Source organism: Pongo pygmaeus, chromosome 8 (genome assembly GCF_028885625.2).
Source record: "Pongo pygmaeus isolate AG05252 chromosome 8, NHGRI_mPonPyg2-v2.0_pri, whole genome shotgun sequence".
Taxonomy (NCBI): Eukaryota; Metazoa; Chordata; class Mammalia; order Primates; family Hominidae; genus Pongo; species Pongo pygmaeus.
Genome location: NC_072381.2, coordinates 97,481,257 through 97,496,614, shown reverse-complemented (window position 1 = coordinate 97,496,614; position 15,358 = coordinate 97,481,257). Strand labels below are relative to the sequence as shown.

The following is a 15,358-nucleotide window of genomic DNA, read 5'->3' as shown; positions in this document are numbered from 1 at the left end:
TGGGTGGATCATGAGGTCAGGAGTTCAAGACCAGCCTGACTAACATGGTGAAACCCCATCTCTACTAAAAATACAAAAATTAGCCAAGGACGGTGGCACGCACTTGTAATCCTAGCGACTCAGGAGGCCGAGGCAGGAGAATTGCTTGAACCCAGGAGGCAGAGGTTGCAGTGAACCGAGATCATGCTGCTGCACCCCAGCCTAGGTGACTGTCTCACTAGAGTGAGACTCTGTCTCAAAAAAAAAAAAAAAAAAAAAAAGCCCGGATGCAGTGGCTCCTGCCTATAATCTCAGCACTTTGGGAGGCTGAGGCGGGTGGATCACTTGAGCTCAGGAGTTTGAAGCCAGCCTGGGCAACATGGTGAAGCCCATTCTTTACAAAAAATAGGCCAGGCGTGGTGGCTCATGCCTGGAATCCCAGCACTTTGGGAGGCCAAGGCAGGCAGATCACCTGAGATCAGGAGGTGGAGACCAGCCTAGCCAACATGGTGAAACCCTGTCTTCACCAAAAAATACAAAAGTTAGCCAGGTGTGGTGGTACAGGTCTGTAATCCCAGCTACTTGGGAGGCTGAGGCAGGATAATCGCTTGAACCTGGAAGCTGGAGGTTTCAGTGAGCTGAGATCACACCACTGCCTTCCAGCCTGGGCGACAGAGCAAGACTCCATCTCAAAAGAACACCAAAAAACAAAAAGACACAAAAGTTAGTTGGGTGTGGTGGTGCAAGCCTGTAGTCCCAGCTACTTGGAAGGCTACTTGGGAGGATTGATTGTGTCCAGGAGGTTGAGGATGCAGTTAGCCATGTTCATGCCACTGCGCTCCATCCTGGGCAACAAAGTGAGACTGTGTCTCAAAAAGAAAAACAAAACAAAACAAAACAAAAACTTCAAATAAATAACCTAATGATGCATGTTAAAGGACTGGAAAAGCAAGAGCAAACCAAACGTGAAGTTAGAAGGCAAGAAATAAAGATCAAAGCAGTGATAAATGAAATTGAAGAAAACAGTACGAAATATCAACAAAACAAAAAGTTGGTTTTTTGAAAGGAAAAAAAAGGACAAACCTTTTGCCAGACTAACTAGGAAAAAAGAGAGGAGACATAAATAAATAAAACAAGAGATGAAAAAGGAGACATTACAACTGATACTGTAAAAATTCAAAGGATCATTAGTGGCTAGTATGAGCAAGTATATGCCAATAAATTGGAAAATCTAGAAGAAATGGATAAATTCCTAGATGCATACAACCTACCAAGATTGAACCATGAAGAAATCCAAAACCTGAATGGACCAATAAGTAACAAGATTGAAGACACAAAAAGACTTCAAGCAAAGAAAAGCCCAGGACCAGATGGCTTCACTGCTAAATTCTACTAAATATTTAAAGAAGAACTAATACCAATTCTAGTCCAACTATTCTGAAAAACAGAGGAGGAGGGAATACTTATAAACTTATTCTATGAGGCCAGTATTACTCTGATACCAAAACCAGACAAAGACACATCAAAAAAAGAAAACTATAGGCCAATATCACTGATGAATATTGATGCAAAAATCCTCAACAAAATACTAGCAAACTGAATTCAACAACACTTTAAAAAGATCATTCATCATGACCAAGTGGGATTTATCCCAGGGATGCAAGGATGGTTCAACATATGGAAATCAATCAATGTGATACATCATATCAAAAGAATGAAGGACAAAAACCATATGATCATTTCAACTGATGCTGAAAAAGCATGTGATAAAATTCAACATCCCTTCATGATAAAAAAAAACTCTCAAAAAATTGAGTATAGAAGGAACATACCTCAACACAATAACAGCCAGGTATGACAGACCCATAGCTACTATCATACTGAATGGGGAAAAACTAAAAGCCTTTCCTTTAAGATCTGGAACATGACAAGGATGCCCGCTGCTTTTTTTTTTTTTTTTTTCATTTTTTGTTTTTTTTTTGGGACAGCGTTTCACTCTTGTTACCCAGGCTGCAGTTCAATGGTGCGATCTCGGCTCACCGCAACCTCCACCTCCTGGGTTCAAGCAATTCTCCTGCTTCAGCCTCCTGAGTAGCTGGGATTACAGGAATGCACCACCACACCTGGCTAATTTTGTGTTTTTAATAGAGACAGGGTTTCTCTATGTTGGTCAGGCTGGTCTCGAACTTCCGACCTCAGTGATCCTCCTGCCTTAGCCTCCCAAAGTGCTGGGATTACAGGTGTGAGCCACCATGCCTGGCCAGGATGCCCACTTTTACCACTGTTATTCAACATAGTACTGGAAGTCCTACCTAGAGCAATCAAGATATGAAGGGCATCCAAATTGGAAAGGAAGAAGTCAAGTTATCCTTGTTTGCAGATGATATGATCTTATAGTTGGAAAAACCTAAAGACTCCATAAGAAAACTATTAGAACTAGTAAATTCAGTAAAGTTGCAGGATACAAAATCAACATACAAAAATCAGTAGCATTTCTATATGGCAACAGTGAACAATCTGAAAAAGAATTCAAGAAAGTAATCCCATTAACAACAGCTACAAATACGATTAAATACCTAGGAGTTAACTTACCAAAGAAGTGAAAGATATCTTCAAAGAAAACTGTAAAATACTTTGGCTGAGCATGGTGGAGCATGCCTGTAGTCCCAGTTACTTGGGAGGCTGAGGCAGGAGGATCACCTGGACTCAGGAGGTAGAGGCTGCAGTGAGCTGAGATTGCACCACTGTACTCCAGCCTGGGAGACACAGTGAAACCCTGTCTGAAAAAAAGAAAAAAAAAAAAGAAAACTATAAAACACTGATGCAAGATATTGAAGAGGACACACACAAAAAATGGAAAGATATCCCATGTTCATGGATTAAAAGAATCAATACTGTTAAAATGTCCATACTACCCAAAGTAATCTACAGATTCAATGCAATCCCTATAAAAATACTAATGACTTTCTTCACAGACATAGATAAAACAATCTTAAAATGTTTATGGAACCTCAAAAGATCCAGAATAGCCAAAGCTATCCTAAGCAAAAATAACAAAACTGGAGGAATCACATTACTTGACTTCAAATTATATTACAAAGCTATAGTAACAAAAACGGCATGATACTGGCATAAAGACAGATACATAGACCAGTGGAACAGAATAGAGAACCAAGAAATAAATCCATACATCTGTGGTGAACTCATTTCTAACAAATGTGCCAAAAACATACATTGGGGGAAGGAAAGTTTCCTTAAAAAATGGTGCTGGGAGACTGGATATCCATATGCAGAAGAATGAAACTAGACCCCTATGTCTTGCCATATGCAAAAATCAGGTCAAAATGTATTAAAGACCTAAATCTAATAACTCAAACTATGAAACTGCTACAAGAAACATTGGGGAAAATTGACTGGGCAAGGTGGCTCATGCTTGTAATCCCAGCACTTTGGGAGGCTGAGGTGGGTGGATCACTTGAGGTCAAGGGTTCAAGACCAGATTGGCCAACAAAGTGAAACCCTGTCTTTACTAAAAATACAAAAATTAGCCAGGCATGATGGCACATGCCTGTAGTCTCAACTACTTGGGGGGTGGGGGTTGAGGTGGGATGATCACTTCAGCCCAGGAGGCAGAGGTTGCAGTGAGCCACGATTGCACCACTGCACTCCATCCTGGACAACAGAATGAGACTCTCTCTCCAAAAAATAAAATAAATAAAATAAAATAAAAAATAAGAAAAAAAAGAAAAGCAAGCATTGAGGAAACTCTTTAGCATATTAGAGTGGGCAAAGGTCTCTTGAGTAATACCTCAGAAGCACAGGGAACCAAAGTGAGAAGGGACAAATGGGATCACATCAAGTTAAAAAGCTTCTGCACAGCAAAAGATACAATCAATAAAATAAAGGGACAACCTATAACATGTGAGAAAATATTTGCAAACTACCCATCTGACAAGGGATTAAAAACCAGTATATAGGCGCAGTGGCTCATGCCTCTAATCCCAGCATTTTGGGAGGCCAAGATGGGTGGATCACTTGAAGTCAGGGGTTTGAGACCAGCCTGGCCAACATACAAAACCTCGTCTCTACTAAAAATACAAAAATTAACTGGGCTTAGTGGTACTGTAATCCCAGCTACTCAGGAGGCTGAGGCAGGAGAATCACTTGAACCTGGGAGGCAGAGGTTGCAGTGAGCTGAGATCATGCCACTGCATTCCAGCCTGGGCGACAGAGTGAAGACTCCGTCTAAAAAAAGAAAAAAGAAAAAAGAAAAAACCCAGAATATATAAGGAACTCAAACAACTCTATAGGAAAAAATATAATAATCTGATTTTAAAATGGGCAAAATATCTGAAGACATTTCTCAAAAGAAGACATACAAATGGCAAAGAGATATATGAAAAGGTGCTCAGCATCACTGATCATGAGAGAAATACAAATCAAAGCTATGAGATATCACCTCACCTCAGTTAAAATGGCTTTTATTTATCCAAAAGACAGGCAACAACAAATGCTGGCGAGGATATGGTGAAAAGGGAAATCTCATACAGTGTTGGTGGGAATGTAAATTAGTACAACTGCTATGGGCAACAGTTTGGAATCTCCTCAAAAAACTAAAAATAGAGCTACCATACAATATAGCAATCCCTTTCCTAGGTATATACTCAAAAGAAAGAAAATCAGTATATCGAAGAGATATCTGCACTCCCATGTTTATTGCAGCACCATTCAAAATAGCCAAGATTTGGAAGCAAGCCAAGTTTCATCAACAGATGAATAGATAAAGAAAATGTGGTACTTATACACAATGGAGTACTATTCAGCCATAAAAAGGAGATCCTGTCATTTGCGACAACACACATGAATCTGGAGGTCATTAAGTTAAGTGAATTTATAAGCCAGGCACAGAAAGGTAAGCTTTGCATGTTCTTATTTGTGGGAGCTAAAAATTAAAACACAATTGAACTCATGAAGACACAGAGTAGAAAGATGGTTACCAGAGGCTGGGAAGGGTAGTGGTAGGGGGTGTGGGGAGAAGTGGGGATGGTTAATGGGCACAAAAAATAGAATAAATAAGACCTAGTACTTGGTAGCACAACAGGGTGATTATAGTCAATCACTGTACATTAAAAAATAATGAAAAGAGTATAATTGGATTGGTTTGTAACACAAATAAATGATAAATGCTTGATGTGATGGATACACCATTTACCCTGATATGATTATGATGCATTGCATGACTTTATCAAAATATCTCATGTAACCCATAAATATATATATACTTATGTACCCACAAACATTAAAAATTTAAAAAACAATCTTTATTGAGAAATAATTCATTTACCATAAAGTTCACTTTTTAATTGAAGTGTACAATCCAGAGGTTTTTAGTGTATTCAGAGTTGCACAACCAATACTACTAATTTCAGAACATTTTCAACGTCCCCAGAAGAAACCTTGTACCCATTAGCAGTCATTCCCCAGTTTTTCCTCCCTCCAGCTCCTGGAAACTATTAATTTACTTTGTCTCCTGGATTTGTTTATTCTGGATTTTTCATATAGATGGAATCATATCTGTAGTCTTTTGTGTATGGTTCCTTTCACTTACGATGTTTTCAAGGCTCATTTACGTTGCAGCACGTATCAGTACTTCATTCCTTTTTATGCTTGAATAATATGGCATTGTATAGATAAGCCATATTTTGTTTATCCACTTATCAGTTGATGCACATTTGTACTGTTCCCACTTTTTGGCTATTGTGAATAGTACTGCTATGAGCTTCACATATAATTGTGCATGTGTATATATTTCAACTTACAAAAAGTTTACTTTAAAAAATGTACTTCATTACTTGTGTCATGTTGCAGAGGTCCTGTTGAGCATCTGTAGTGTGGGCTCTGGAAATCTGAAAGCATACAAATAAGTGTATGGCCAAGTGGTCAGGGTTCTAATGATGGAAATAGTAAAATGTCCACACAGTTGTGGTCTTTCCTTTTGAATAAGATAATGGTGGGTTTGAATTTGTTTGAGGAAAAAATCCTCTTTCATTTTCCTATTTGACTTTAGCAGGCATATTACCCTCAGGGACAGGTATTGAGTCCATGCCCTTTTTGAGGTGGCAACATATTTCAAAAGTTGGAACGGAAGACCTACTATTGTTCAATAAATTCTTATCTGTGTGTGAAGGAGCTCACCGAAGTGAAGATGACATTGCTGAAATATTTCTATTATGGTGTGCACTCTTCACTGGAAGACAGCGATTGGCTTAAACATTAAGCCCTTCAACCACAGCATGCCCAAATTCCTGACATTCACACTGGTCTGTGAGCTACCAAGTAGATCCCACTGAATAAATTGATTCTCTGCATGAATGAACCATAAGGGCAGCAAAGTGTGACAGTGCCTCATTTTCTCTTAGGTGACTTTTATTAAAGGTGTCCTAGTGGCTCCCAGAAGACAAGCTAGTGCACAGGTACTCATTTGCTGTTTATGCTGATTCCAGGTGTTAAAGGTGAGAAACTAACATTCTGAAGGGGTCAGGTCAATGCTGTTCCTTCTTAGGTAGTCTTGCAGATTAGTGTTGTACCCTTCATGATTACCTGACTTTTTATATCTTTTTTTTTTTTGAGACAGGGTCTCACTCTGTTCCCGGGCTGGAGTACAGTGGTGCCATCTTGGCTCACTGCAACCTCCGCCTCCCGGATTCAAGCAATTCTCCTGCCTCAGCCTCTCGAGTAGCTCGGATTACAGGCACTCACCACCATGCCCGGCTAACTTTTGTATTTTTAGTACAGATGGGGTTTCACCATGTTGGTCAGGCTGGTCTCAAACTCCTGACCTTGTGATCCATCCGCCTCGGCCTCCCAAAGTGCTGGGATTACAGGTGTGAGCCACCACGCCTGGCCATCTTTTCGAGACATGAACTTGTTTTGTCGCTGAGGCTGGAGTGGAGTGATGTGATCATGGTTCACTGCAGCTTCTACCTCCTGAGCTCAAGCTAGTCTCCTGCCTCTCTCTTAAGTAGCTAGGACCACAGGTGTATATGCCACCACACTCAGCTTTTTTTTTTTTTTTTTTTTTCCCTAGGAACAGGTTCTCATAATGTTGCCCAGGTTGGTCTTGAACTCCCAGGCTCCAGTCATCCTCCTGCCTCGGCCTGCTGAAGTGCTGGGATTATAGGCAGTTTTATGCCTTTTCAAAGTTGCTTTCTTGCCAAAGAAAAAAAAAAGTGGCAGAAAGAGGTTAACTATATTTAAATTTTTAGAAACTCAGGAGACCAAAAGAACTAGGATCAAGATAAATGTTTTGATCTTAACAAGGAGTGTTTTCCCAAATTCATAAAATGTTCAATCATGCTCCTACCATGTGTGGGTGCTGTTCTAGTGTGAGAAGTGTAGTAAACAAAAGTAAACTAAACAAAAAGCATTTTAACCTTATGGATCTTATGTTCTTATGACAGTAACATCATACTAAGATCTGTTATGCAGTTTAGGACTCTAAATATCTCAAAGCAGGCTTATTCACTATTTAAAACCCCGGGACTGAGCATAGTATCTAGCCACATACATAGGTCAACAAATATCTACTTGAGTTGTGTATGTTGTTGGCATACGGTAACCCTGGCCTGGCTGTTTTCAGAAAAATGCTTAAATTCACTCAGGATTGACCACAATGATGGTCTAGCCTCTGCTGCTTGTCCGTAAGGCTTCTGCGGGTATTCAGATGCAACCCCCTCCTTTATTCTCCTTGCTCAGGATCCTTGCTTCAGGAAGGCAATTAAACAAGACATTCCATCACTCTTACCATTTCTAATGGGCACGTTGGGTGACAAGTAGCACATAAACAGCAACCTTGACTCCAGTGAACCAAAAAAGGCTGTAGGCAAAACCTCTACTATGCACTTAAATTGAGATTTAGTTTCCTTATGTATCAAACTGTCCTAGAATGTTACCTCAATCCTCACAATAACCCAGGAGATGGACTTTATAATCTTCATTTTACTGACGAGGAAACTGAAGATCTGAGAGGTAAAGTAACTTGCCCTACAGCTAATCAAGTGTCAGCTAGCATATGCATTCAGGAGTGTTCAATTCTATGCCCTTTCTCCTCTTAGCATCTGTCTCTCAGATGGGTTAATGAAATGACTTAGAACCAATATAATCCCCAACGGATGCAAGGAAAAGACCTTTAACTCATTCTAGAGGATTCTAATCTTCTACTTCAGAAATTTAAGTTAATATCTCAGAAGCAGTTTGTGTTCCCAACTCACTCGAATACACTTTAAGACATCATGGCATGAGACCACCCACAGATCTTGTCTAGTTGCTTAATTATACTCAGTGCAAGAGGCTTTGAGGGTGGGTGAGTGGGGATATAGTTTAGTCATTAGAACATACTTAGAATATAGGCTAGCCTGTTTACAAAATTAGGACAAATTCTTCCATACAGTTTTTTTTTTAAAATTCAGATTACTTTTACTTACAAAAACTAGTATCTCGATAACTGTGATTAAAAAAAATCATGTATGTACAGAATGTTTTGAGATTTAACAAAGTACACCTAGAGAACATAAAAATTCTTTATTTAACCTAATCCAGCCAGTATAGAGATAGTTTGCTATATTAAAAACAAGACGTTTAAAAAAAATTACAGCAAAGTTAGCAAGGCAGTGACTAATTAAGTCACTAAGTTTAATTTTATATTCTTCACAGTCATTTCATAATCATGTAATGGTAAACAATATTTTCAGCCACTTTGGAGATAAGTTAACTTTTGAAAAGAATAGAATTCTATTAGTCATCATTGAATTCTATAAAAGAGGTTTAAAACATTAAAGTTTCTAGAAATAACACAGTAAAGAAATAAGAAAATAAACTGGAAAATCAAATATAACCACCCATCCGAAAAATCTACATCATCTCTTTCATTTGTCCCCTAATGCCTTTCTTTTACCTCTTCATTTACTTTTCCTAGAGTGCAAACAGATTACTTAGCAATTAAGAAACAACTACTGCTCTGTAGGGGCGATTTTGAGCCTAAGTGCTGCTGTTCCTTTAATCTCTCAGTTAATCCTAGAAATAGTCTTCTGAGATAAACATTACTTGCATTTCAAAGATTAAGAAAACTGCAGTTAAGAGAAAGTCAAATTCTTTAGCCAAAATCATACATACAGTTATTGAAAGCTGAACTATGATTTGAACCCAGGTCTATCCAACTTTAAGTCTGCCTATGTTCTTTTGTTGCTTCATGGTCAGGCAGGTCACCTTCCTGGAAAGACTGGCATGTGGTATTTCTTGAGCTAATAATAATAAGGCTCTTTAGGTTTAAAAGTGTTCAATTCAGGGCTAGAGGCCACTCTGGTCCTCAGGCACTTGCAGTTCCCTCCCCACAACCCTAAAAAAACCCTCCCTCCTGCCCCAAAAGGATTAGAGTTGTTCCCCGGCCTTCATGAGCCCTAATACCTATAAACCCAAGCAGCTACTCCCTGTCAAGGGCATTAAAGTAGTAAATGGGGAACTGTGTGTTTGCATAATTTTAGTAACGGCTGCCTAAAAACTGTTCTATATAACAAAATTTTGCAAGATATGTCCATTTAATGTATCTTTTCACATTGAAAACAAAAGCCAATATATTTTATAATTACAGCCTATAATCTAAGTTTTTAAAATATATAATCATAGATGTTATATTTCCCCTTCAGAACTGTAGTAGTGTTCTTAATAAGGCTCACTGTTAGTCAAATCTTCTCTTCATCTCCAAATAATACAAATTTGATGTTCAACAGTCATTCAAATAAACATCATATAACTCAAAATTAAGACATTCATACTATAGAAACCAATCTTTAATTACTAAAGTTAACATATATTATTGCAAACTAACATAGCTCAATCTATATTTGCTACACTCCTAAAGTGGCCACTTATCAGTAAGGGGAAACATTTATTATTGTCATGCATTACTGTGAACAAGAAAATAAATAGGGTTTTGAAAATATCTCTTAAAAATTTAATTTTAATTAACAAAAATAACCATTCAGGTTGCTGAACATTAAAATGGCCAATCTATTGAAAATGGCTTAAATAATTGCTTTTAAAAATGAATACAAAACTAAACAGTGATTAAGGTGCTAGCCTCATCAATATGACAACAATTAAAATCTAAAAACATCAGTGTTGGTTTTCTATAATAAACTTAAGCCAAAAACAATGACCTCAATATTTACTTAAGACTTCTTGTTTTCATACTTTTCTCCTCATTAATATAAAAACAAAGAGCTCAAGGCCTCACCTTGGTTTATTCACTGCTGGTTTTCTATGTGCTGAAACTAGACTGTCAACTCTGTAAGAGCTTGGACCAAGTCTGTCTTGTTCACTACTATGTCCTACAGCACTCTGCACAGTGCCTGGGAAATAGGAGGTGATCAACGAATATCTCAATAACTGAATCAATGGAAGAGGAGCGTAAAATAACTTTATTTTTATTTTTGCAAATCATCCTCTGCTCAAACTACTATAAACTGGCAGCTGTAATTTCTAGAAATATGGTTTGAAAAAACTCCCAGAGATGGACCTGATGAAACACTGAAACACACACACACACACACACACACACACACACACAAATCAAGACTGCATGAGTCAAAATTGCTTCATGAAGTATGAGATGTCAACATTATGAAAATAAAATTTAATATTGAAAAAGTGATCTGGAAGCCCTGTGAATTTTTACCCTACCCATTTTGGAGGACATCACATGGGTTAAAGAAAACACCACAAAATCTCATTTGTTCAGATAATCATTTGAATGTTTACATACATTTTTGGTTATTTATTTATAACTAATTTAATTTACATTTCCTCATATTAACATATCCTCTTATTTAGTATGTAATCAAATTATGTCAGTGAGAAAAATCCTCATAGTACCTTAATTGAGTTGCTGATTCTGAGAAACACTAAACATGAACATGTACAAAAGAGGCATTTGAATAAAACAGCATGTGCATTTTTTTAAATATTTGCACAGTTTGATCTTTGCATTTCTGTCTGGAGAAAATATGAACAAAACCCAGGTTTACCATGCTAAGATAATGGTTCATATGACTGCCATAAAAGTAGTACATACAAACAATGAAAACAAATCACATCCTTAGGTTCCGTGATTACCGAGATGATTTCCCCTGCCCTAAGTGCTTTATTATATTTCTTAAAAAATATAGGAGCAGCAGCTTATCACAAGTCTCCACAAGTGCATTAATGATGGAATCAAAACAACACAACAGATTCATAAGGATGAGAGAACTGCAGAACAACCAGAAGTCAGTTTTATGCTTCTTCTTGTTCTGGATAATTCAGAATTTTGCGGTGTGCCTGTCGTAAATATTGCTGCTGTTTGAAGTAAACTTTAAATGCTCCTTTTATGGCAACAAACGCAATTCCACCCTAAAATAAAAAGGAAAATTAGCTTTTTATAATGCAGACTTAGAGAAACAGAGTAATAAAAATAATTTTATTTAGATCACAAAAGACATCGGCTTTGATGCTAAACTAATTCAGATGACTGCAAATGAAACAGTTTTCTTTTTCTACTAGGAGATGAGATAGGGAGAGAGACAGACTGTACACTGTTACTACAGGTAACAGGGGACAGAGATGCCTTCTCCATTATCCTTTCTGACTAGTCTTTCTTCCATGTAGTTCTATATATACTCTGATATACAAAGAAGAATGCTAGGGCACTAAGTGCAGAGTGCCACTGCTGGGAGCAAGAAAGGCCAAAGGGATCGTGACCAACTCAGCATTCCACTGGAGGCTATATGACCAAACAGCAAACTGTTTATCATGAATGCAGGATGTGAGCAAACTCACACTGCGCCTGCCACCAAAGGGTTTGCTGGGGGCCATCACTCCCTGGTGCAGGGCTCCTTGATGTTATCTACTGGGAAATCTAGTGCCTACTGTTCGAAGGATGCAGTCTCCCAAGCCTGCTGTGAACCAAACTGCCGACTGGACTGACAATTACCGGACAATCACCCCTGCTTCTCACTCTCTCTTTTGCCTAATAAATACAGAGGGCTGTGTAAAGCTCAGGGCCCTTGTCCACTAGAGGCAAGGTGCCCCCTGACCCCTTCTTCCAAATATACTCTCTTGTCTTTGTCTTTTATTCCCACGTTTGCCTCCTTTGTTCAGTCCTCCAAGGTCCGTGCAGGTTACATGCCACCAGAGGGGAGAAGTGGGAGTAACTATAATAGCAAACAACATGAGTGCTTACTATGTGCTAGTACTTATACAGTCCTCACAATAATTCTGATTATTACCATCACCATACTACAGGAACAAAAAGCCCAGACATTTGATTTAGATTTCACAGCAAGACAATTTCTTTGATGGGATTTGAACCAGGTGGTCTGATCGTAAAGCACTGTAATCCCACTGGCAAGAGGGACAGGTGTGATGATTCATACATATGCCAGGAGAGAAAGCACCTACAACATAGTTCCAAAAGGCCAGAACTGCTGCAGTGGTTTCTCCTCTTTTTATTTCCACTCAAGCTATTGAATGATAGTGTGGCTCAAATAGAGGCTTAATGCATAGGAGCCACAGACTGAATATTTATACAGTTCCCCACCTTTTAAAAACAAATACACTTCATTCTCTTTTGCAAGGTAATATAAGTAATGTTAAAGCCATCTTACCAAGATTGTCCTTTGTAAATTAGAGTTAACACTACTGAACATCAATTTACCAACTATTGTCGCAATAGTAGGAAAGACAAGGGCTCCACACAAGATTCGAGTAGCAGAGACATGATCTGCTAACGGATTGGCCTCAGCGGGAATTCGAGGAACAGGACAACCTATCCCTAGAGGAAAAAAATGCAGTGCGTTAGTGCTAATAAATCAGAAGAGTTAGATTATCTTCAAACATGGCTAAAAAAGCATGTTATTGTTCTTCTATAAGATCAATTTGGTATGTACTTTACAACCACAGTTCAGTGCCTTACCTGGAAATATACTATTTAAAATTTGTAGTTTATTCGAGTATTTGCGCCACAGTCTAAGCACATAGTCCTCCCAGCGAATCATCTTGCCTAATATCAGCATGACAGGAATAGTAGGAAGTCCAATTAAAAGGAATAAAGGATCAGCTCTCTCCATAACATCCAGACCTTCTTTATGACCTACAACCTGTGAAACAGATAGCATATGTTAGAATTACTTCTTTTTCAAATGAGGTGTTGCATGTTAAGCTCTATTTTTTTAATAGAAAATGCTTAATTTCAAAAGAATACACAGAAATAAAAAGTTTTAAAAATAAGCTGGAAAGCTATCAGTCCTGATTTATCTATAAGAAATGTCTCATTCATGGGAAAAACAAAGTTCCCAAGCCATTTCATACCACACAGGAATAAAAATTAAAATGGCTGACCCAGACTGATTACATTACAATAGAGGGGCAGGGACCTCTGATTGTTGCTTCTATTCCTTTATTTGATTTGGTTAGACTGGGCTACGGAACTGGGATATAATTCTAAGTCCTATTTGTCTTCCAGCAAAACAACTGTTTTCCTGATCTTGCTTCTAGGAGATTAAGCATAGCCAGCCAAGAGGTAGGACTGGCCTTCAAGAGATGGCCTGAAAGCTCATTTCTCTTTGGCTCTTTCTCCTTACTTAGTGGTGTGTAAGATAGGGTGTGATGTCTCTGGCTGGCTAAGTGTCTACCCTACAGACCTAACCCTCCTTAAGTGCACTTCCAAGGTCTAGAATTGAGGGACCGTAGTAGGAGGTCCAGTTTTGGTTACAGATCCCAGGCATTTTTCCCAATTCAGGAACTTTAGGGTACCCTATCTATGTGGGTAATGAAGCTAATACAATCTTTTCCTTACCCTATCCTAGTCTTGGGGCTATTTCTAAATTGGTGTAGATCTCAGAAGGCGAGAAATACAAAATTGGCATTTGTGAATTTCTACCTTTTCCCTCTCTCCAAAATCCTTTTCACTTCCACATCAATCTTGGCCTTAAATTTACCTCTTTTTGTTGTTGTTTTTGAGATGGAGTCTTGCTGTGTTGCCCAGGCTGGAGTGCAGTGGTGTGATCTTGGCTCACTGCAACCTCCGGCTCCTGGATTCAAGTGATTCTTCTGCCTTAGCCTCCCGAGTAGCTGGGATTACAGGGGCATGCCACCATGCCCAGCTAATTTGTGTATTTTAGTAGAGATGAGGTTTCACCATGTTGGCCAGGTTGGTCTCGAACTCCTGACCTCAGGTGATCCACCTGCCTCGGCCTCTCAAAGTGCTAGGATTACAGGCGCGAGCCACCGTGCCTGGCCAAAAATTTTTTTTTTTTTTTTTTTTGAGACGGAGTTTTTTGCTCTCGTTGCCCAGGCTGGAGTGCAATGGTGCGATCTCGGCTCACTGCAACCTCTGCCTCCCAGGTTCAAGCAATTCTCCTGCCTCAGCCTTTCGAGTAGCTGGGATTATAGGCGTGCACCTCCACGCCCAGCTAATTTTTGTATTTTTAGTAGAGACGAGGTTTCTGCACGTTGGTCAGGCTGATCTCGAACTCCCGACCTCAGGTGATCCACTCACCTCGGCCTCCGAAAGTGCTGGGATTACAGGCGTGAGCCACTGTGCCCGGCCCCAAAAATGTTTTATGAAAGTGTGTGGAGAGGACCAAATTTGAGCTATGGATATAGTCCAGATTTCCACTTGGTTAATTTATCTAACTAAGATGTAATATTAAAGGGCAGGAGGCTAGCCTCTTCCTAATGGTCAATAATGTCATCGAATTTGATATTCTTCTGTGTCTCCAGGTAGAACTTAACAACTTCCTATCTTGCATGTGGAAGATGATCCTTTTGAGTTGCCCTAAAGTGAAATGGTCTGGTTTAGTTACTGGCCATGACTGTTTTACCTATAATGATTTCCCAGGAAATTTCTATCATCCATCTATCTATCTATCTCTCTATCTATCTCTCTATCTCTCTATCTATCTATCTATCTATCTATCATCCATCCATCCATCCATCCATCTATCTATCTGAGACGGAGTTTCAGTCTTGGCATGATCTTGGCTCACTGCAACCTCCACCTCCTGAGTTCAAGCTATTCTTCTGCCTCAACCTCCCGAGTAGATGGGATTACAGGCACATGCCACAACACCTGGCTACTTTTTTGTATTTTTAGTAGAAATGGGGTTTCACCACGTTAGCCAGGTTGGTCTCGAATTCCTGACCTCAGGTGATCCGCCCGCCTTGGCCCCCCAAAGTGCTGGGATTATAGGCATGACCCACCGTGCCTGGCCAGGAAATTCCTTTAAAGAAAAAAAAGACAGGGTCTTGCTACGTTTCCCAGGTTGGCTTTGTACTCCCGGGCTCA

The 15,358-nt window shown here is 39.1% G+C and overlaps 1 protein-coding gene across 1 annotated transcript in view; it reads right to left on the bottom strand.

Moving 5' to 3' along the window:
- Nucleotides 1-8,540: 8,540 nt before the first annotated feature.
- The window catches only part of MARCHF5 (membrane associated ring-CH-type finger 5), a 62,362-nt gene continuing 55,544 nt past the window's right edge, over nt 8,541-15,358 (bottom strand). The window contains exons 4-6 of the mRNA XM_054436215.2: nt 12,986-13,169; nt 12,678-12,844; nt 8,541-11,424 (exon numbers count right to left, since the gene is read on the bottom strand). Of these exons, the coding sequence (XP_054292190.1) occupies nt 11,308-11,424; nt 12,678-12,844; nt 12,986-13,169 (468 nt within the window). The 3' untranslated portion in view covers nt 8,541-11,307. The remainder of the gene's footprint in view (nt 11,425-12,677; nt 12,845-12,985; nt 13,170-15,358) is intronic.